The following is a 23,349-nucleotide window of genomic DNA, read 5'->3' as shown; positions in this document are numbered from 1 at the left end:
CTAGAGCTGACAGATTATTTTTGCATCTTTGAACTTGGATTTTTAACCTGTCATTTACAGTTCTGTTTCGGTTAAGTATTGTTTTCTTTTTGTGTGGAGACATGCAAAGTATGAGTTTAGCAGTCCTGCTTACTCTCTACTGCCTGTTGCTTCTTTGTCCTCTTTTCCCATTAGTGGACCAATTGTTTCTTCGACTTTTGTTTACTCTTGCCCAGGTAATAGCTTTTACTATTTACCAGTTGATTGTTTAGTGAAGATTAGCAACAATCTTTGTTAAAATGTATGTATTTGATTACAACACAATTTCTTGCCCTTATTTGTTATAGATGGCTTTGGGGCAGTGGGAAAGAATCAGTAAGGCTGTGATTATTCCCACCCGCTTCTCTTTCTTCCGAGGAATCCCATCAGCCTCCTCTGCTGTCAGGCCCAGCAAGAGCTGCATAAAGGTGATTCCGTTTCCCCTTCTCTGAAATGGGCCCTTGCGCCCTGCCTGGCTTGCCCTGACGCGGTTCCCCACCTAATCTGCACAGGTGTTTCTGCCTCCCATCAGCTTTCAGAGCTGAGGCTGGAAACCCCTCCGTTTCCTGCAGAAAGCCCGGCTGCTCAGACAGCGGACCAGTGCAGAGGCTCTTTGCTGGCCTGACCTGTGAGAGGTAGGTAAGGAAAATAGAATAGGAAAAAATAGAATAGAGTAGAGCTGGAAGGGACCTTGGAAGTCTTCTAGTCCAGCTCCCTGACCAAGCAGGAGAACCTGTACCATTTCAGATAAGTCTCTTCTTAAAAACCTCCGGTGATGGAGTGCCCACAATTTCTGAAGGCAACTTCTGTTCCACTGGTTAATTGTCCTCACTCTTAGGAAGTTTCTCCTTAATTCCAGGTTGCTTCTCTCCTTGATTAGTTTCCATCCATTGTTTCTCGTCCTTCCCTCTGGTTCCTTGGAGAGAATAACGTGACTCCCTCTTCTTTGTGGCAGACCTTCAAATACTAGAATACTGCTATTGTGTCACCCCTATTTCTTCTTTTCTTTAGACTAGCCAAACCCAAATCCTGCATCCGTTCTTCATATGTTTTAGCCTCCAGGCCTTTGTGTGTATTCTAAGATGTGTATTCTGAGCAGGAGACCCAGGAAGGGAGGTTGTATGGGGTGGGTAGGGGTGGGGCAGAGGGCATCAAGAGGATATGCTGTTGGGTGTGTGTATGTCCATCTCTGGATCTGACCAGGAGAATGTCAGATCTGCCTTCAAAGCACTTCTTCACTTCACTTTGATGGCAGCCTGCCATAAAAAGTGAGGAGAGGGAATGGGAGGATAGGAGGGGGGGGGAAGAGAATGACAGGAACCAGAGATGCGTTTGAGGAACAACTGAATGATCCAAGGACCCGAGTCTTGTGTACTGGGTTCTTTTCTTGAAGCAAGAGACAAGGCGAGAGAGTTCAGGCAGGAACATGCTTTATTGGAATGCAGGAACTGAACTGAGAACCAGGGCTGCAACGCAGCTATTTATACTCTGGCCACTAGGTGGCAGCCAATAGATTTAAAGCAACCTATTGCCGCCCTAGAGCCAACCAATGGTGGTCCTCGAGAATGACTGACTGAGGAGCTGACGACCGTTACCTAGCTCCCTGCCTAAGCAATCTCACAGCAACCAAACCCATGTGGTACAACTCAGTTAAACTAGGCCCAATACTTTACACCAAGCCTGGGAATGGAATGCGGAAGGCCCATCCAAACAGGTGCCAAAATGAGGAACTGTTATCAAAAGACCTAATTTGAACCTTATTGGACACCACCAAGATGACCAAGGGGGGAGAGCTTGGGAGAAGGGAAAACTACTGGGGTTACATGGAAAATCCTCAGATTTGGCTTTGCTTGGCTGTAACTGCTGGCCTTTAGTAAAAATGAAGCAGGGGATCTTCACTGCAAATGGAGTCGAGGGTCTTTCTTTCCTGAGGGCCCAAGCTGGGACAGAGCTGACAGAGAGACTGATTGGGGAAGAGATTTTCGGCTAACGGTAAACAGTCAAGGAAGCTATAGACACAAAGAGCATCTTTGTTCCTATGTATATACCCTTCTCACTTGTGGTCTCACACTTCCTCCCAGAAAGCCTGGGCCTGGGCCTTTGATGCTGGATCCTGGAGCATCTGGCAGACCCAGGTCCGGTCCAGCTCTGCCTCTGTCCTGGGAGTTGGCCCTGGGCCCTGCTGACCTGCATTCCTTGAGGAGTTCACACAAGGTGCCTTCTGTCTGGGTCACTGCCCCGTCTCACTCCATTCTTCACTTCTTCCAGACCAGAGAGGCTCATGGCCAAGAGCCCCACTACCAGCTTGACGGCCATTTGGCAAAACAGCGGTGCTCCTAGATCTCCCTCCTAGAGGCATTGGATTCCAGTATCTATAATTCCCAGCCAGCAGGAGGACGCGCCAGCAAATCAGAGGCAATTGCCAGGGGCCAGGAAGGACAGAGAGGCTATGAAGGCCATTTGCCCTATTTAGAACCTGGAGGGGCTTTGCTACAGATGGGGGCCGAGATCACCGAAGAGCGTCAGAAGGATCTTCTGGTCTTGTGGGTGAAGTTACAGGGCCTGTGATGGGGCGGTTGATGGTGAAAACAGGGAGGGGACAAACTAGAGATCAGCATCCAGTTCCTGTCTTGGTCTGACTGTACTGTGCTTTCTTGACCAATGGGGCAAACTCTGCTCAAAAGACTTAACAGAATCAGGTTTGGCACCAGGACTTTGTACAAGAACCTCTTAGGTGCTCTGAGCTTTGCCTCCTTCCATCCTGAAGGAGAAGCTGCTCAGGCATTCCAGGTCACCCCAGAAAGTCCCGGCAAGCATGAAGGCCTCCGAACACACTTCCCTCCTTGTTGGACCGATTTATTGGATTTGCGGGGCTGGAGGCTTACAGGAATGGCCTGCGGAGGCCTGCCAGCCCTCGTATCTCTGACCAAGACAGCAGCAGCCCCAGGAGAAAGCAGACACAAGCATCTTCAAGGGCAGATCCACACGGGGCATTTTGCAGTAATCCAACTTCGAGGTTACTGCTGCATTTATCTTTGGAGCCAGGCATTTCTCTCCTCTGGGTAAAGCCGAGGAGCTACCTACAAGGGCCATGAACCATGTCAAAATAGTGAGCACGAGCAGAACTGCAAGGCATGTTGCATGCTCCCAAGCAAATAACAAGGGGTGGGACTTTGATTCCCCACCCTCACCCCGGTCAAAGTGATGACCACCATTTTGACATGGTTGACAGCCCCGTGGATGGCTCTGCCATCCACTCTGCCATGGTCAGTTCTGGAAGAGGAAGATCCTGGCTGTGACCCTCTCCCTTAGTGGAGGCATCTACCTCTTTGAAAGAGGGCTTCATCCGAGCTCTGGAGCTGGCAGCCGGGATCAGCCACAGCTTCGAATAGTGCAAACTCAATTTCAGTTTGTTCTCCCACATCTGGCCGTTTGTGGTCCAGAGCCTCTCAAAAGTCACTCCACAACCTTGAAGGAAGAAAGCAGAAATGTTGTCAGTGGGAGGGAAACGATGTGAGGGAGACCACTCTGAGCAGCTGGACTGAATAGGACATGCTGTATATGAAAAGGGTCTGGGGTCTCAGTGGATCACAGGCTGAGCATGAGCCGGTGGTGTGATGCAGCAGCAAGAAGGGCAAGGACAGTTCCAGGCTGGATTGAGAGAAGCAGAATATCAGAGTCAAAAGACGTCTTTGCTCTTCTCTGTTCTGCATGCAGCCCCATTTTAGGAAGGATTTGGGCAAATTGGGGTGGGTGGGGGGGGGTGGGGAGAGATAACAAAAGCAGTAGAGATTGGGGGGACACATAGAGTGGCTGAGTCTGGAGAGACAAGCCTGAGAAGGCCTGAAGGGGCAGAGACTGAAGCTAGGAACAGAAATTTTGGGCTTCAGTTTCAAGGGAGCAGATTTTGGCTGAACATCAGGAAGAATTTCTAAGGGTAGAAATTGGTCCTGTTGGGCCAGACAGAGCTCAGGAGAGGGAGAGAGACTCTCCTTCCAGAGGGACTCTGACCAGAGGGTGGATGACCATCTGCCAGGAAGTTCCCAGGTGGATTTTCCTCTGCAGCCGCCTAATGGAGGGGGGCGGGGGCGGGAAATGAAATCCAGAGTCCTTATGTCACCTTCTGTAGTGTGCTTATTATCCTGGCTATGAAATTAACCCATGTTCTGAGTTCACAAGGTACCCTGAGTTAAAAACTGACCGAAGGGGCTGAGCCCACAACGCACATTAAACCACGAGAAACCAACTAAGGTTAAAACTAACCAAGTTTGGCATGCTCAATCTTAGTTAGCTTAAAATCAGAATTCCCAGATCCCTGATGAAGGTTAGGAGTGTGCACAAAACATCACCCATTTTGTCCTTTGCAGGGAGCCGTCCCATTCTAGACTGATCTGGTTCAGGCAGGTCACGATCCGGCCCAAATGAGCCCCAGATTTAGGGGATCGGCTGACCTCTCTTTGGGCCAAGACAAATGCAAAGGAGTCTTAAGTCAGGGGAGGCTGGTGCCTCTCTTTCTGTCCTCTCCCTGCCCCCACATCATGGCTGTGTGTCAGATGCCCCCCTACTCCCCCTATGCCTTCCTCCCCTCTCCCCATTCTGGTTCCCCCAACTCTTCCACCCCACATTTCTATCACTGCATGCCACCAGCCCACCTTTTCTCCATGGGACTCCTGTACCAGAACATCCATCATGCTTGTGGTGGGGGGGCAGGGGTGTCTCCTGCAGGCTTTGGTCAAGGACCCTCCACCACCACCACCACCACCACCGCTGCCTGATTCCTGCATGGAACATTCAGTCGCTCCCTAGAATGTGCCTGTTGGTTTCCTTAAGGGGGTTGCGTACCCATCGCTCGGCGGGGGCTTTTCAGGACTGGCTGCTGTCTCGCAGATGAATCTGAACCTCAATGAAGATCTCCTTAGTGACAGTTGTCCATTGCGCATGACTGCATAGTAGTCATAGTCTCTATCAAGCAGAGTTTCACTTCTGGAATGTTCAAAAGACACTATTGAAGAAACTCCAAACAGTTACAAGAAAAACAGCAATCTTCAGAAATTGTGCAACCCTTGGCTTTAGCAGAAGAAACTTCGACTCAAAGAATAACACGGGCTGCATCTAGACGTAAGGCACAACAACAACAACGGCAACAGGATCAATGTTTGATGATTACAACTCAAGAATCAAGTGAAGCAGTGGGAGGAGGGAGGCAGATTTCTAAAGATCTTCAGGCGGTCCTGCGGAAGCTTCAAGTCGCAAAGGATGGCGACAAAATTCCTGACCTGGAATGTTAATGGCTTGAATTCACCACAAAAGAGGAAGAAAATATTTCAGTATTTGAAACATTTTAAAAATGATGTTGTATGTTTGCAAGAGACGCATATTCGTGTATCTGATCAGAAATATTTGATAAATCTGAGACTGGGTACACAATTTATTGCATCCGCTCCAGAGAAGAAAAATGGTGTAGTAATATATGTGAAGAAGGGTTTGATAGCCAAATTAATAGAAGCAGATATACAAGGAAGATATATTATTATTGAACTTTTGATTGAAGGGAAGAAAATACTTTTAATTGGAATATATGCTCCTAATCAACAACAAGAAGAATTTTATAAATTGCTACATAACAAAATAATTCAATGGGATTACAAGTCTTGTATTTTAATGGCAGACTGGAATGGTGTGATGGACATGCAGAAGGATAAGAAAGGTTTTTTTTAAAATACTCCTAATCATGCTAGATTGCCTAGATCTTTTTTTGATTTGAAAGATGATTTGGAATTGAGAGACATTTGGAGAGAAAGAAACGTGGATGAAAAGGATTTTACTTTTTTTTCTGACAGACATCAATCTTTTTCGAGGATTGATTTTATATTGATTACTAATGATTTTTTTTCTAGGATTAAGAAGATCAAGATATGTCCAAGAACTTTATCGGACCATAGTCCAGTTTGGATGGAATTGGATAATGGTAACGGTGATAGAAGATCATGGAGATTAAATGAAAATTTATTTAGATATGTAGAAAATGTGGAAGAATGTAAAAAGCAGATGAAAGAATTTTTTATTATGAATATGCACAAAGGCACCTCTATTGAAATGGTATGGGATGCAAGTAAAGCTTACATGAGAGGTGTCTTGATATATTTGAATAATAAATATAGACGTAGAATGGAACTTAAGCATAAAGAAATAGAGGAGGAAATAAAGAGGAAAGAGAAAGCCTTTACTATGGATCCATCTGATAAAAGGCTAAAAGAATCAATTAATTTGTTAAGAAGTCAGTTTGATATGTTAATGGCAGACCAGGTGGCAACTAATTTAAGATATGCTAAACATCATATTTTTAATAATGCAAATAAACCTGGCAGCTGGTTAGCTTATTTATTAAGGAAAAAACAAAGATCTCGTCATATAGATAAGATAGAATATAGGGGTAAAGAAGTATTTCAGCAAAATTTTATTAAAAAGGCCTTTGTTGAATTTTATTTGAAGTTGTATGCAAGGGATAAAAGTCAAGGTGTAGACATAGATAGTTATCTGCAAGGAGTGAAGATCCCGGCGCTCACACAAGAGCAATGGGAAGAGATGAATCAATTGATAAACACTGAAGAAATTATTCTAGCAATTAAACAATTAAAAGTAGGAAAGGCACCTGGGACAGATGGATTGACTGCTACTTATTATAAAAATTTACAATTAGAGATGGTGGAACCTTTAAAAGAATTGTTTAGAATGATTCAATCTGGAGGGGAGGTACCTCCATCATGGAAAACAGCATTTATAACGTTGATTCCAAAGGAAGATCAAGATCCTGTACAAACCAAAAATTATAGACCTATATCGTTGTTAAATACTGATTATAAGACATTTGCAAAAATTTTAGCAAATAGATTGATGAAGGTTATGCAACAAATGATTTATACTGATCAAACAGGATTTATAAGTGGTAGGCAAATGAAAAATAATGTGAGACACATTGTAAATGTATTAGAATATTTAGAAAGAAATAACCAAGTCCCTGCAGCGCTGATTTTCTTGGACGCTGAAAAAGCTTTTGATCAATTGAATTGGCAATTTTTATTTAAGGTGTTAGAGAAGATGCAGTTTGGGGATAAGTTTCTACAACCTATTAGGGCTATATATCACAAACAAACAGTTCAAATAATAATTAATGGTAGCTTATCAGAAGTTTGTAAATTTGAAAAGGGTACAAGACAGGGATGTCCATTATCACCATTGTTGTTTGTTTTAACATTGGAAATATTATTGATTAAAATACGTGATTCAAAAAAAATACAGGGAATTAAAATTAGAGATCAAGATTATAGATTGAGGGCGTTTGCAGATGACTTGGTTATTACGTTAAGTCAACCAATTCAATCAGTTTTGGATTTAATGGAAATAATTTTACAATATGGACAAGTTTCTGGATTTAAGGTAAATAGACAAAAACTAAGATATTGTCTAAAAATATGACTATAGAACAAAAGGTAGGTTTAGAAAAATTAATGGGATTTGAAATAGTTAAAAAGGTTAAATATTTGGGGGTATATCTTTCAGCTTCAAATACTAAATTATACAAGAATAATTATGATTTTTTATGGTCAAAAATACAAAAAGAGCTTGATAGCTGGAGAAAATTACAACTGTCTTTATTGGGAAGATTTTTTTTTAAATTCCATTTATATCCCGCCCTTCTCCGAAGACTCAGGGCGGCTTACAAGCTTAGCAGTAGCCTTCATTCTATGTATATGCCTGCTTATTAGGGCTTTCACACACACCCCAAGCGGCATTATTACAAAGTCAGCTTAATTGCCCCCAACAATCTGGGTCCTCATTTTACCGACCTCGGAAGGATGGAAGGCTGAGTCAACCTTGAGCCTGGTGGGACTCGAACCTGCACTAATTGCAGGCAGCTGGTGTTACTTAAGGAGGCATTAGCCCACTGCTCCACCAAGGCTCTTGCAGCTGTGAAAATGAATGTTTTACCAAAATTTTTATTTTTATTTCAAATGATACCTGTACTTAAAAAAGATTCAAATTTGGAGGAATGGCAGAGAGGTATTAATAAATTTATCTGGGCAGGGAAGAGACCGAGAGTTAAATTTAAGATAATGCAAGATGTACGTGAAAGAGGTGGTCTCAAAGTGCCCAATCTTAAATTATATTATGAGACGGCAGCATTATCGTCAATTAGTGATTGGTTTAATTTAACACAAAGGAGTTTATTGAATATTGAAGGGTGTGATTTGTTATATGGGTGGCATGCTTATTTATTGTATGATAAAAAAGTGGATAAAGTTTTTAAAACACATATATTAAGGTCTGCCTTGTTGAGAGTTTGGAAAAAATATCGATACAAGTTGAATTATAAAATTCCTATTTGGGCAATACCTAAACATGCAATAGAAAATATAAATGTGGGATTTAAACATGATGTGATAACATATAAAGAAATTCTTAGATTGGAAAAGAATGAATGGCAACTGAAGTCTTTTAATATTTTAAAAGAAGAAAAAATAGTACAAACTTGGTTTCAGTATGGGCAGTTACAGGCTAGATGGAAAGAAGATCAGAAAATTGGTATTTCAATATCAGATGGGAATTTGGTAAAGCAAATTAGAGATCAAAGTCGAGTGCATATAAGAAGGATATATAATGCACTGATAGAAATTGATTCAGAAGCGGAATTGGTTGGGGACTTCCGGTGGCGGCGCGGCGCCGAAGATAGCCGTTTCGGGCTGTCCGCTTCGCAGCTGTGTTTTTCCACCGAAAACAGCGCCGATCAGCTGTTTAGGTGGATTGGAAGCCCCCTCCTCGGGAGAAGAGGAGGGGGTGAGGCCCCAGGTAGGGGTTGAGTTCTCTGGGGCCACCTGAGCTGAAAGCTTGGGCGGCTGAAGGATTGAGCTCCCCCGCAGCCTGGGTTGCTCTGAGCTGCTTAGCGTCTCTGTTCCGGGATTTTTGGAGCAGAGCCAGGCGTTTGCGACCACCCCTGCCAGAAGGAAAGACTTTGGAGTAAAAAGGAGCAGGCAGAGCGGTACAGGAGGTTAAGGTGAAGAGGATTTTTATTCTTACTCCCTAGCTCAATGGACTTTATAAACTTAAAGTGAAAGTACGCAACAAGTGAAAGTGGGGAAAGATGGCGGCTAAATCTTCCTCTAAAATTCTTCAGAGTGCGGGAACTTCCCCGGTGCAACAGACATCGCTGCAAGCTTTGCTTCCTCCTGCACCTCCTGTGGCATTGACGCTTAAGGACTTACAAGATGCCTTTGCAAAGCAATCCCAGGTAATGTCAGAAATGATGGGTGATAAGATGGCAAAGTTGGAGGAGAAACTGGAGAAAATGGAGGAGAGGATGGAAGAGAAGTTTAATGTAATGGAGGAGAGGATGGAAGAGAAGTTTAGTGCAATGAGGGTAGACATCTTGTCTACAGTGGAAAGCGTGGCTGAATGTGTGCAACGTTTGGATGAAAAAGTGGAGGATCTTAGTCAAAAGAACTCTATATTAGAAGTAAAGGTACTGGAGAATGAAAATTTAAGGGATAAAATGGACGGAGAATTGAGCCTTGTTCAGTATCACCAGATGCAGTATGATATTAGAATCAGGGGCTTAAAAGAGAATCCTAAAGAAGACTTAAAGCAGCTGATTTCTGAGGCTTTGGAAGCAGTATTGGGCCAGCCAGCATCTGAAATAGAGGGATGCATGGATAAAATTTTTCGTGTAAATTCATGGATTGCAAGGCAGAGGAAGCTACCTAGAGATGTGGTGGTTTATTTTACAAAGAGAGCAACTAGAGATGAAGTTATTCAAGCTGCTTATGATACTAAAGTTGTGGTCGCTGAGCAAGAAGTCCTGGTTCTAAAAGAGATTCCTCCAAAGATTTTAAGGAGAAGGAAAGATTTTGCATTTCTCGTGCAGGAACTTAAGCAACGTGATATTAAGTTCAGATGGGAGATTCCAGTCGGATTGGTGGTGATGCACGAAGGTAAAAGATATCGTCTGGTTACTGTGACTCAGGCGCGTGATTTCTACAGCAATGTTTTAAAAGCAACCCCTCTATCACTCCTGGAAGTTGCAAAGGGATCTGGAGAGGGAAAACCTCAAGAGGCTGAAGGTGGACAGACAGAGGAGAATGGTGCTGGAGGGGATCAAATTATAGCTTCATTGACTGCTGCTGGAGAGCAGAGGTTGACGCGTGCCGCTTTAAAACGAGCAAGACAAGTACAAGAGCAAGACCAGCAGAAGTTTATGGAACTTTCAAAGCGTACTTACAGTGAAGCTGTGGGAGGAGCGCGGCCCAAAGAAAATACAGGGGCTATTGAAGACGTGCTCCAAAAGCTTCGGGGCGCCACGCATGGTGACTAAATTTCTAACCTGGAATGTTAATGGATTAAACTCACCACAGAAGAGAAAGAAAGTTTTTCAATATTTAAAACAATTTAAGATTGATGTTATATGTTTGCAAGAAACGCATATTAGGGTTATGGACCAAAAGTATTTATCGAACTCAAGGTTGGGCACGCAATTTGTTGCTTCTGCGATGAATAAGAAAAATGGAGTGGTTGTCTACGTTAAAAGTACTCTAACAGCGGAATTAATTGAAGCAGATAAGCAAGGAAGATATGTTATGCTAGATTTGCTGTTAGAAGGTAAAAAAACGCTTCTAGTTGGACTGTATGCTCCTAATCAACAACAAGCTGATTTTTTTAGTTTACTTCATACAAAGCTTACTCAATTGGATTACAAATCGTTTATTTTTATGGGGGACTGGAATGGTGTTTTGGACGTACAGATGGATAAGGCTGGTTCTTTTAAGCGTGTTCCGAGTCATGCCAGATTGCCTAAATCTTTTTTTGAAATGAAGGACGATTTGGAACTGCGAGATATTTGGCGTGACATACACCTACATGAAAAGGATTATACTTTTTTTTCTGACAGACATCAATCTTTTTCCAGGATTGATTTTATTTTGCTGACTAATGATTTTTTTTCTAGGATTAAGAAGGTAAAGATCTGTGCAAGAACTATTTCGGACCATAGTCCAGTTTGGTTAGAGATCAATAAGGACAATAGGGATAGGCGCTCGTGGCGCGTAAATGAGAATTTGTTTAGAAATCAGAGAAATGTGGAAGAATGTAAACAGCAGATGAAGGATTTTTTTGAAATTAATATGAATAAGGATACCTCTATGGACATGGTTTGGGATGCTAGCAAGGCCTACATGAGAGGGGTGTTGATATATATGAATAATAAATACAGACGTACTTTGGAAGCCAGAAGGAAAGAATTGGAGAATGAAATTAGGGAAAAAGAAAAGGCCTTAATTTTGAACCCATTGGATGTGAAGACTAAGGAGGTTATTAAGCTATTAAGAGGACAATTTGATAAATTGATGGCTGATCAAGTGGCAACCAATTTGCGGTTTGCTAGGCATAATACTTTTTGCAATGCTAATAAGCCAGGTAGATGGCTAGCTTACAGACTAAGGAAAAAGCAAAGGGCTTCTAATATAAATAAAATTGAACATAAGGGAAAGGTTGTGTTTCAACAGGATCTTATTAAGGAAGCCTTTGTGGATTTTTATTCTAAATTATATGCTAAGGAGAAGATTAATGAAAAAGACATTGATGTATATTTGGAGAATGCTAGCATCCCGGTTCTTACGCAAGCACAAAAAGAGGAGATTAACCAATTGATAACAGAAGAAGAAATTCTTATAGCAATTAAGGAATTGAAGATGGATAAAGCGCCAGGTACGGATGGTCTGACTGCGGTTTACTACAAAAATTTACAAATGGAGTTGATAAAGCCGTTAAAGGAACTGTTCCAGACAATTCAGAGAGGGGGAAAGGTGCCTCCGTCTTGGAGAACTGCTTTTATCTCTTTGATTCCGAAGGAAGATCAAGATGTTACTCAAGTAAAAAACTATAGACCGATATCACTTTTAAATACAGATTACAAGATATTTGCTAAGGTGTTGGCTAACAGATTGATGAGGGTTTTGCAACAGGTGATTCATGGGGATCAAACTGGGTTTATTAGTGGTAGGCAAATGAAAAATAATGTGAGGCATATAGTTGATGTGTTAGAGTTTTTGGAAAGGAACAACCAGATCCCTGCGGCGCTAATTTTTTTAGATGCTGAAAAAGCTTTTGATCAATTGAATTGGCAATTTTTGATGAAAGTTTTAGATAAAATGAATTTTGGGGATAAATTTTTGCAACCAATTAGGGCATTATATCAAAAACAAACTGCCCGAATAATAGTTAACAATAGTTTGACTGAAGCATGTAATATTGAGAAGGGCACAAGGCAAGGGTGTCCGTTATCGCCTTTACTATTTGTGTTAACATTGGAGATATTACTGGTAAAAATATGGAATTCGGAAAGAATTAAGGCTATACAAATTAGAGATCAGGATTATAGATTGAGAGCGTTCGCAGATGATCTGGTTGTTACGGTGACCCAGCCGGAGAACTCTGTTGTGGACCTGATGGAGATAATAATGCAATATGGGAGGGTTTCTGGATTTAAAGTTAATGCACAAAAAACTAAAATTCTGGCCAAAAATATGACAGTATCGCAAAAGGCTCTTTTAGAAGGATTAACTGGATTTGAGATTGCTAAAAGGGTCAAATATTTGGGGGTGTTTTTGTCACCCTCTAATACAAAGTTATATAAAAATAACTATGAAAAATTATGGGGAAAAATTCAAAAAGAAATGGAGAGTTGGGAAAAATTGCAATTGTCTTTGCTGGGAAGAATCGCAGCAGTGAAAATGAATGTCCTGCCTAAATTTTTATTCTTATTTCAAATGATACCGGTTCTTAAGAAAGATTCTAATTTGGAAGAATGGCAACGGGGTATCAATAAATTTGTTTGGGCAGGGAAAAGGCCACGAGTTAAACTTAAGATTATGCAGGATACTCGTGAAAGAGGTGGTCTCAAAATGCCCAATCTTAAATTATATTATGAAGCTGCTGCGTTAGCAGGAATAAGTGATTGGATTAATTTGACACAAGAGAGATTATTAAATCTTGAGGGCCATGACTTGTTATTTGGCTGGCATGCATATTTGTTGTATGATAAGAAGGTAGATAATGTGTTTAAAGTGCATATTTTAAGACAGGCATTGTTGAGAGTTTGGAAGAAGTATAGACATAAGTTAGACTGTAAGATGCCATTGTGGGCAATTCCAAAACACGTAATAGAAAACATAAATGTTGGCTTCAAACATGACATGACTACGTATAAGGAGATCTTAAGCTTGGAAAGAAGTGTATGGTGTTTAAAATCGTATAACCTCTTGCGAGATGAGAAGATTGTTCAAACCTGGTTTCAATATACTCAGTTACGGGCCAGGTGGAAAGAAGATCAGAAAACTGGTTTTGCAATGACTGATGAAAATTTGATAAAGCAAATTAGAAATCAGGGTCCAGCACATATTAAACGGATATATCTTGCATTGATAGAAATCGACTCAGAAACAGAACTTGTTAAAGATTGTATGATAAAATGGGCCCAGAATATCCAAGAAGTTATTACAATGGACACGTGGGAAAAGATCTGGGTGAGGAACGTAAAATTTACACAAGCTCAAAATCTAAGAGAGAACTTTTATAAAATGTTTTATAGATGGCATTTAGATCCTAAAAAGCTTGCAAGTATGTATCCGAATTATCAGCCAAAATGCTGGAGGTGTGGTGGCGAAGATGCAACATATTTTCACATATGGTGGACCTGTAAAAAGGTCAAGGCTTTTTGGATAAAAATTTGGTGGAATATGCAGAAGATCTTTAAGCAAAGGATAAAGTTTTGTCCGCAATTCTTTTTGTTGGGTATAATTACAGATGCTACTGTTGTGGACACTAAGTTGATGTTGAATTTAATTACAGCAGCAAGACTTTTAATAGGTCAATATTGGAAGAAGGAGGAACTGCCGACTATAGAAGAATGGACTTTAAAGGTTTCTGACCTGGCAGAAATGGCAAAGATCTCGGCTTATTTGAAAGATCATTCGCAAGAACGTTATATTATGGAGTGGAAAAAGTGGATTGAATATATCCAGAACAAATATGGGACTAAAAAGTTTCATTTAGCATTTGAATAAGTCTTCCTTTCTATTTTCTTTTTTTCTATATGAAATATTAGTATTGCTTGTAGTTATCTTATATGAGCTAGAGAGTGATAGATTTAAGAATTTATTGTTGGTAGCATATGGATGCTTATGATTGTTCTTTGTTTTTTATACCCTGTACTTAGCTCTGGGAAGTCGGGGGGGGGGGGAGGGGGGAAAGGGGGGGAGGGGTAAGGAGGGATAGGTAGGGGAGGGGGAGGGGGGATTGTTAAAGATAAAATGTATTTTAAAACTTTTCAATTAAAAAAAAGAAGCGGACTTGGTTAAGGATTGTATGATAAAATGGGCCCAGAACTTTCAAGAACCAATAATAATGGACATTTGGGAGAAATTATGGGTTAGGAATGTCAAATTCACACAGGCACAAAATTTAAGGGAGAATTTTTACAAAATGTTTTATAGATGGCATTTAGATCCCAAAAAATTAGCATGTATGTATCCAAATTGTCAGCCAAAATGTTGGAGATGTGGTTGTGATGATGCAACATATTATCATGTATGGTGGACTTGTAAAAAAGTTAAAGCTTTTTGGATTAAAATTTGGTGGAATATGCAGAAGATTTTTAAGAAAAAAATAAGATTTTTACCACAATTGTTTTTGTTGGGTATTATCACTGATTGTACTGCTATAGAAACCAAATTGATGCTGAATTTAATAACAGCTGCAAGACTTTTGGTAGTGCAATACTGGAAGAAGGAGGACCTACCTACTATTGAAGAATGGACTTTGAAAGTTTCGAACTTGGCAGAAATGGCTAAAATCTCGGCATATGTGAAAGATCACTCGCAACAGAGATATATAGTGGAATGGAGAAGATGGATTGATTATATTCAGAACAAATATGGGACTACAAACTATCATTTAGCATTTGAATAGTTATTAGTTATTGTAATTAGAGGCTATATTATTTTTCCTTTCTATGGTTAAGGAGAGTTAAAGTGCGATAGGGTTTAAAGAGCAATTATAGTAATTAGAATATTTTAGAGTAAGATTGTATGATGTAATACCCTGTATTCGGCTCTGGGAAGTCGGGTGTGTGTGTGTTGGGATGGGAGGGATGGGGAGAGGGGTGGGGTAGATGGGGTATATGTTTTAAAAATGTATTTTAAAACTTTTCAATAAAAAAAACAACTCCAAAGTCAACATCTGCACAGATTGCTTTCTTTCTCTACTGAAGGTGAAACACAAACCCTGCTGCTGCTGAATTTCCAAAGTGGACTAAACCACCAGCAGATAAATGACGTCAGAAATGGGGCAAGAGAGTTTGACGCTGCTGAGCAATCGCAAAGACAAGAGTGGGGATCCTCGTGCCACGCAAACATGGGACTTGTGTTAAAAGGTGTGCAATGGCAACCCCCTCGGTGGGCATTGTTTCCCTCAAAATATGAGGAAGAGCTTTTCACTGCACCCCTGTTGTGGTGCCTTTGAGCCACTCTTGACACCTTCCTCTGTTGCAGTTTCAGAGGGGCCCTGCTCTGCCCTCCCCCCTCCCCAGTACCAGCCCCGGGTCACCTGAAGCAAGACTGGGACTCACATTGTCCCAGTCTGAGGCCTTGAACCAGTGCAGCACACTGGCTCTCTCGCCTGGGAAATAAAGGTAAAAGTTTCCCCTGTCCAGTCATGTCTAACTCCAAGGGCTGCTGCTCAACTCTGTTTCTTAGCTGAGGGAGACAGCGTTGTCCAAAGATGCTTCCATGGGTCATTGGCCAGCATGGCTATACTCCATGGCCCATTCCCACCGAAGTAGCACCTATTTATCTCCTGCTAAGTGGGCAGCACCTATTTTTCAAACAGCTAAGTGGGCAGGACCTGGGGCAGGTAATGGGCACTGACCCCATCACGCGGCACTCAGATCTTGAACCCGGGCTGTCAGCTTTCTAGCTGACAAGCTCAGCGTTTTTAACCACTGAGCCATGGCAGTAGAGCAATATAAAACCACAGTAAACAAATTAAATAAGAAGGGAGCAAACAGGTCTTCCATCGGTCCCAGAGAGAATTGGGGCACTGAGAGCTGTTGAGAGCCTTATTGCAAGAGAAACAAAAGGTAAGAAACGACAAATGAGGTTCCAAGAAAGAGCAGTACAGCAGTTGGCATATGTTTCAGTGCATAAAACAGGTTAAATCTGATCTCTCCAGGGAGATCCAGATAAAATGCTCCTCCCCCCCTCCCCAGTAAGTTGTGCAAAGCAGCCTAGGCAAGAGCCCTGGGCTAGGAAATGCAAAACTGGGCTGGGTGGGTGGGGGCATCAGGGCCCAAAAGTCTCCCTGCAGAGCTGATGTGTTGTGATTCAGCGTCAGCCTGTGGTTCTGGCAGCTGAGTCTGATGATTCTAAAGAGGAGGAGGAAGAGGGGTTTGGAGAGCCTTTGGTGTCAGAGGAAGGTTCTGATGCACTGCAGGACTCTCAGCCTGGCCCCTCCAGTCATGTTCCTCATGAGGCTCAGCCGTGTGAGTACGAGGGATTGGAAGAAGACGATCCACAGCTGGTTCTGTTCAGGGACGCTAGGAGCAGGAGGCAATCTAGCAGAGCAGAACAGAGGAAGGCAATGAGGCAACTTGGGAGAAGGCAATGAGAAGCCACGCCTTGGGACTGCTGATAAAAGGGGAAGGTGTGGGAGGTGCTGGTTGCTGAAGGCAACCGTTTGAAGATCTGCTAGAGTCCTGGTCTGTTATTCTTGTTTAACTCTTGTTTGAACGTTTGGTTTAACTCGTTTGAACTTTTTGTTTTTGTTTGAACTCTTTGTAAATAAATTTGGTTGGGTTTTTTCCAGCCTGTTGACTATAAAAAGGGGTTGTCCCTGACATTCAAACAGGGCCGGTCGTAGGCTGGAACAGAACATGATGCTTCTCTATACCAGGGAGAGTCTCTGCCCTGGTTAACCAGGGAAGGTCCTTAGAGCACCACTTGGAAAGAGACATGGCAACCAGGTGAGTCTTTGCTGGTCACCTGCTCTGGGGATTCCAGCTCTCACCTGAACTTGAACCCTTGAAGAGGCAACAGGCAAAGACATCTTGACCACGTCCAACCCCAATCCCCTCGAAGGACTCTTCCTCCAAGGGCTAATTGGTTAGCTAAGGTGTGTAGGAAGCACACACCATGATTGTAAGGGGGGACTTGAGCTACCCTGCCATCAACTGGGAGATGAGCTCTCCATTCAAGTGGAAGATTGAACAGGTTCCTGATGAACCCGGCAAACAACTTTGTCTCCTAAACGGTAGAGAAGGGAACTAGAGGGTCAAACAGACTTAATTCTCGCTAACAGAGATGAAATGATAGAAGGTGCCAAAGTTACAGGAAATTTAAGGGACAGTGAGCATGCAATATAGGAATTCAAGGTTTTGCAAGCACAAGGAATAGACAAAGTCAAACTAGAGTCGGGTTTTAAGGGAGCTGATTTCAACAAACTTAGAGAGGGCTTGGGAAGGATTCATGGATGAGAATCCTTAAGGGGAAAACAACCCAGGACGCTTGGGAAACTTTGAAAAGTGACATAATAAAAGCCCAGTCTACTACATCACTGAAGAATAAAAATAAGACATCCAGGTGATGAACAGGTGTAGGAACTGAGTAAGGCTAGTCTAGTGAAGGACTGACATCTTCTTCCAATATCTGAGGGGCTTCCACAGACAGGAAGGGGTTAGCCAGTTCTCCAAAGCACCAGAGAGCAGGACAAAAAGTTACAAGTGGAAACTAATCAAGGAGAGAAGCAACCTAAAACCAAGAATGAATTTCCTGAAAGTGAGAACAATTAATCAATGGAACAGAAATTGCCTCCAGAAGTTGTGGGTGTTCGGTCACTGGAGGTTTTTAAGAAGAGGCAGGACAGTCACTAGTCTTGGAAGGTTATAGGGTCTCCTGCTTGAGCAGGGGGCTGGACTAGAAGACCTCCAAGGTATCTTTCAACTCTTTTTATTCTGTAAGGCTGGCAGCTGGACAGGCATTGCTTCCTCAGGCTGGGGCTGGGGCTCACCTCAAAGTGGCCTCACTCCCTCCCTTCCTCCTTCAAAGCCCTCCAAAGGGTGGTGTGCAGGAGCCTGAAACCCCCTCCTGGGCACCATCCCACTCCCCTCTGCTGATGAGGAGCTGCTTCTACATCCAGGGAGAAGATGCCCCCCCCTCTTTTACTTCCAGCCGAAGAACAGACCCTGAGGAAGCACCAGGGTCTCCAGTGGCCAGCAGAGTGGCCATCAGCTTCTCCAGGACAGCCTCCTCTGCCATTCCCCCCAGCCTCCATAGGCGCCGATGGATGGAAGCCCAGAAAAGGCCTGTCAGCCACACTCACCCTTTGTAGCGGGAGCCATCCACCCACTTCCACACCCAGCTCGTTTCCTTGTCGTTCCAAAGTCCAACCCAAAACGACTCCGCGTCCCAGGGATTCTGCAGGGTTTGAAGAGGCAAATTTCTGCTCATGCATTCTAAGCATAGGTCGGTGCTGCTCCGCTGAGGCTGGGTATGTGTGTGTGTGGAGGAGGGAAATCTGTCCCAATCAAACTGAATTTTATGGAGAGAGCACATCCACCCTCCCAAGAGGTGCCTTGCACCCCCTTTCTCACCTCAGAGAACCGCTGGCCAATGACCTCCCAGAGCTCTCCTGCCGTCCAGGGCGCTGGGAGGACCAGTAGCCGTGTGGACCTCCACTCACAGTGCCTCCTGCTGTCCTTCCAGGTTTTCTGCTCGCTTGACACCCTGAGGCACTTCCAGCGGAAGAGGATCCATCCGGGGGGGCAGCATCCTAGAGCAGTGATGGTGAAACTTTTAGAGACCAAGTGCCCCAAAACCACCCCCACCTCCCCACCCACCCCCGCTCTGCACCCCACCTCCCCGCCGACCCCCACTGTGCACCCTCCGCCTCCACGGCCCACCGCAGCAGATTGCCCAGGCAGCCCGGCAGCGCCATGGCGGCCACGCCCTCTGCCCATGCCCTGCAGCATCATCTGTGTGTGACGGGTTGAGGGCACAGTCTTGTCCCCTGCTGCCTGGCTGCCATGCCTTTGGCTGTGCTGCTCTGCGTGGACCGTCCTCAGGGGCAACTCTCCTCCGGGGGGGCTGCTGGTGAGGAGGGGGCCGTGGGGGGAAGTGGGGCTGGGGGGTGCCAGCCCTGGCACGCATGCCACAGGTTTGCCACCACTGTCCTAGAGAGAAGGCTCAGAGTAGGACTTGTCGGGACTGGGTGAGCAGCATCTGCGGTAACTTCCTCAGGTCCGCCCAGCCCAGCCAAGGCCAGCACAGACACCCCGCCCGAGGTCAGTGATGGCCAAAAGGGGAGGGAGCTCGGGAAGGGTCGGTGCCACTCCAGGACCCACCCCTGCCCCCCAGTCCATGCCCCTGTTTCCTGAAGCGCCACTCGCAGCTTGTGAGAAGTTTTATATCAAAATGCATTTTACTCTTTATAGTGTTTCCATTTCCCCTTAAAAATATTAACAGAATCCACAGGTGTGTGTGTGTGTGTGTTTGTGTCTGAGAATCATTCTCTCCACTAGATAATTGATGGTCAAACTGAAATTAACTTAATCAAGTCAAAGAGCAAACAGGGGGAAACCCCTTTCTCAAACTTCCTCAAACCCCAAAATAATTTACTCAGACCCAATCCACATATCGAAGGAGAAGGTCTGCAAACACAAAGCGAGATAATTAAATTAGGTCTCCCTAGAGGAACTGCATGTTCAGAAAAATAAACCTGTCTACACACACACACACACACACACACACACACACACAGAGGTGACATCCCGGACAAGCTCCCTCCCCATATAAAAATCTCCTACTGTACCCCATTTCTCTGCAGCTTGCCCTTAGAGGCGAACTGTTTTGCTTTTAGGAATAAATATTTCTTCTTTCCTCACAGCTGTCTGGATCTCATTTTTATTCTCCTGACAACGGGTAAATTGGGGAGGAGGCGGGGGTGCAACCAGCATCTCTGGGGAGCCCCATGAGAAGAAGGAAGAGGCGTTTGCAACACCTTCAGAGGAAGCTGGTCATGCTCAAGTCACCTGGCTCAGCCAGAGGAACTGATACTTATTTGGGGGGTGGGTGGGATGGTGCTCAGTGACACCAGAGTCAACACTTGGGGAGAGCTCATCCCAGGAGGTTAGCAAATGTGGAGAAGCAAGCCCACCCCCACAAATGTGGGATTTGCCTGCCCAGACCCTGCTGCCTGCTCAGGGAAGCCCCCCCCCAACAGTTATCCCCAGCCATGCAGACTGTTCCACTGAAAGAAGCAGGCAGAGGGGAGCCCAGACAGAGCCCAGAACGTACCAATCTGCTGGCAGGAGGTGGCCTGGCTAAGGTTGGCCTCCAGGCTCACCCTCTGGCTCTGCAGGAGAGCCAAGCTGTGGTTGGCTTGATCCAGCAGGAGCTCCTGGTGCCGCAGCTGCCGCTGAGTCCGGTTCTCAGCCACCTGGCTCTGCCAAAGGGCCACCAGGGTGGAGCGGAGCTCCTTCTTGGTTGAGTTGTGCTCCTCCTCGATCAGGCGCAGCAGTTGCCGGCTCTCTTCCAGGTTGGCTTGCAGGAGGTGGATTCTTTCTCCCAGGAAGTGGTTCCTGGTTGCGTGGTCGTGAGATGCTTGCTGGAGTTGCTTGGTGGCCTGCAAGTCTGGAAACAAAGTGGCTGTGGATGAAGGTCCAGGATTCTGGGCTGCGAGGTGGGAGGCAGCCCCCAGCGCAGCAGCCCTGCCTCTCCTGGTGGTGCCCTGGCCTCTGTGGTGATGAGCAGGAGGTGGGGGGGGGACCCAGAGCAGGAGTCCTGCTATTCCACAGTGGGGAGGCTGAGCCACAGTGTGGCTTGTCTTGGCCTGGGTGAGGACTTTACCTCCCTCGGGTGCGGAGCGGGACATGACACTTCCAGAAGTCCCTTCCTCTCCCCCCTCCCAAGAATTGGGGGGGTCTGCCCCCTTATTCCTGGGAGACTGTTGGGGTGCAGGTTTGAGCACCAAGCAGCTGCTACTCACACTGGAAGCCAAGCGCGATGTTGGTGGCCAGAAGGAAGAGGAAAATAACCAGGGCTCCCAGCTTTGGCCGGTTTGTCACTGAAAGAAAAATCCAGATTCCTTCTTGATGCGTCCTCAAAATTCACTTTCTTCCATGATGTGGAATGGAGGAGGGATCACCTGTGGTCCTACTTTCCACTTTTATTCTGCTGCTACTGAAACAATTGCTGCGCTTATCCCGCAGCTGAATAAAGCTGAAATAACGTCCAGATGATAGGATGTGATAGAAAAATATTAAATCAGGAAACTCTTCTCCACCCACCCCCCTTTTTCCTTACTTCTCTTCCCCCCCTTCCTGTTCCAAACTCTTTCCCCATTTGCCTCTGCTGTCTTTGCCCCCCCCCCACTTGCACACCTAAACTGGACCAGCCACAGAATAACACCCATCCCACACACGGTTATGTTTCTGCTGCCAAAATAGCCTTTTCATCCTTTCTCAAGGAGAACAATGCAAAACGCTCCCCTAAAAAAAAGTTTACTTAGGAAGCAGGAGGTGAGAAATCGGAGATATTCCCTCCCCATCAAGTGTGCCAGCTTGGGGTGTGTGTGTGTGTCTCAGTATCCCCTCCTTTTAATGGTGGAATCCGCAGCAGCTTTGCTTTAAAGACTTTTCCCCTTTCCTTTGACCAACTTCTCTCACTTGCTCAAAATATCCCCAGCAATCAGCAGATTTCTCACCCTCAAGCCCAAAATATGAAAAGATCTCTGCCTTTTTATTGTCCAGGGTCCCCTTTTCTTTCTCACTTTCTAGCCCAGCGTTTCCCAACCTTAGGAACTTGAAGATGCGTGGACTTCAACTCCCAGAATTCCCCAGCCAGCTATGCTGGCTGGGGAATTCTGGGAGTTGAAGTCCACGCATCTTCAAGTTCCTAAGGTTGGGAAACGCTGTTCTAGCCGACCCAATGATGCTTGACTAAAGTTTCTCCTCAGCATCGTGATCCTTTCTTTGGCAGGGGAAAAAAATCCAGGACAGGGCATTCTTGAATTAAATATTCTTTCTTTCACCTTTTGTGTGAATCTATCCGTCTGTCTTTCCCTTTATTGTCTCTCTGCCTCTGCCTCTGCCCCCTCCCTCTCCTTTTCTCTGCTTTTTCTCCTGTTTTGCCTCTTTTAGTCCTTGCTGGTGTCTAAGCATCCAGCTCCTTTTTCTCAGCTGAACCGAGCGTGTGGCTCTGCCTTGGAAAGAGGGACTGGCTGGGCAGCTGCAGCCTCCTTCTAGCTGTGCAGCCATTGGCAGGAGAGGCTTCAGCCAGCCTGGGGCATTGGGAGGGGGCACAGCTACTCACCAAGTCTCCAGTGGTGACAGCAGGTGGACCACCAGGGCAGTTCTGGGGTATTCTGTAGGGAGCCACACACTGCCACCTCTTTCTCTGGGCCACGGGGTCCTTGGAGGTTCTCATAGGTGAGTTCCCCCTCATTGGGCTCTGGAAGACAAAGGGGGTCAGGCAAGAGAGGGAAGAGGGGAGCCCAGAAGGACCCTAAGCAGGCTGACCCCTACCTTCCCACTGGTTTTTCTTCGGAGGGCTTCTTGCAAACCTCAGGTCAGCGTAGGTGATGTCCCCGGCCATCAGGACATGCCTAGGGCAGCCCTGGAGCAGCAGAGTCAAAGGAACTGCAGCCAGCTGGCAGAGTCTACTCAATGCTCTCCTGGGGCGGCAGAAAGCAGAAGTAACTCTCTGGTGGGTGGGGAGCAGCCAGCCAAGCCCAGCCCCAAATTTCTGCAACTCTGGCCCTGCAGGGCACCCAAAAGCTTCATCTCCAGGGACTGAGCTGGCTGCCTACTGTGGACTTTCCCGGCCCAGCGAGACACGAGTATTTGGCTTCCCCACAGTGAATGCATCTCTTTGCTGCCTCAATGGCAGTGAGCCATAAGTTCTGGGAGGGGATTGCTTGATTCTGCTGCGCCATCATCAGCTCTTAGTGACCACATTGACCCCTCTGCAAAGATCACTGTCCCTCCCTGGTCCTCCAATCTCCCTATGGTGCTTTCATCATCCACCACCACCACCCCAGTTTGCTGGCCCTCCTCTTCTCTTTCCTAGCCTCAGAGCCCACTCCGAAGAGCTGGGTCTTTGCAAAACAGGTCTAAACTATGGCAATTTGTGCCTTGTCAGAACTCAGGACTGATTTGTTCCAGGATCCATTCTTTTACTTGGCTGTCCACCATATAATCAGAAATCTTCTCCAGCACCAAAGTTCAAAGTCATC

At 45.0% G+C, this 23,349-nt stretch overlaps 1 protein-coding gene across 2 annotated transcripts; it reads right to left on the bottom strand.

Annotated features, from left to right (window-relative positions):
• Nucleotides 1–1,431: 1,431 nt before the first annotated feature.
• On the bottom strand, nt 1,432–22,771 carry LOC310636074 (B-cell differentiation antigen CD72-like). 2 transcript variants are annotated; one of them, XM_083355561.1, is made up of 8 exons: nt 22,640–22,771; nt 22,428–22,565; nt 21,103–21,180; nt 20,412–20,747; nt 18,710–18,888; nt 18,439–18,533; nt 4,861–4,998; nt 1,432–3,486 (listed from the first exon to the last, which is right to left on the bottom strand). In XM_083355561.1, the coding sequence occupies exons 1-8, from the start codon at nt 22,707–22,709 to the stop codon at nt 3,468–3,470; spliced, it is 1,053 nt and encodes a 350-aa protein (XP_083211687.1). In that variant the 5' UTR covers nt 22,710–22,771; the 3' UTR covers nt 1,432–3,467. The 2 variants fall into 2 exon arrangements, with proteins under 2 accessions (XP_083211687.1, XP_083211688.1); XM_083355562.1 differs by lacking the exons at nt 1,432–3,486; nt 18,439–18,533 and having other exon boundaries at nt 4,873–4,998.
• Between the last annotated feature and the right edge of the window lie 578 nt (nt 22,772–23,349).

This window comes from Vipera ursinii (genome assembly GCF_947247035.1).
Source record: "Vipera ursinii genome assembly, chromosome: 2".
In the NCBI taxonomy this organism is placed as follows: Eukaryota; Metazoa; Chordata; class Lepidosauria; order Squamata; family Viperidae; genus Vipera; species Vipera ursinii.
This window is presented reverse-complemented; position numbering and strand designations above follow the sequence as displayed.

Bases quoted from the DNA above. Each gene is read 5' to 3' on its own strand.
- LOC310636074 (XM_083355561.1), bottom strand. From the start codon at position 22,709: ATGGCCGGGGACATCACCTACGCTGACCTGAGGTTTGCAAGAAGCCCT. The intron at 22,566-22,639 runs GTAGGGGTCAGC...TTTGTCTTCCAG, and splicing joins GAAGAAAAACCAGTGGGAAG to AGCCCAATGAGGGGGAACTC. The intron at 18,889-20,411 runs GTACGTTCTGGG...TCACTGCTCTAG, and splicing joins CACCTCCTGCCAGCAGATTG to GATGCTGCCCCCCCGGATGG.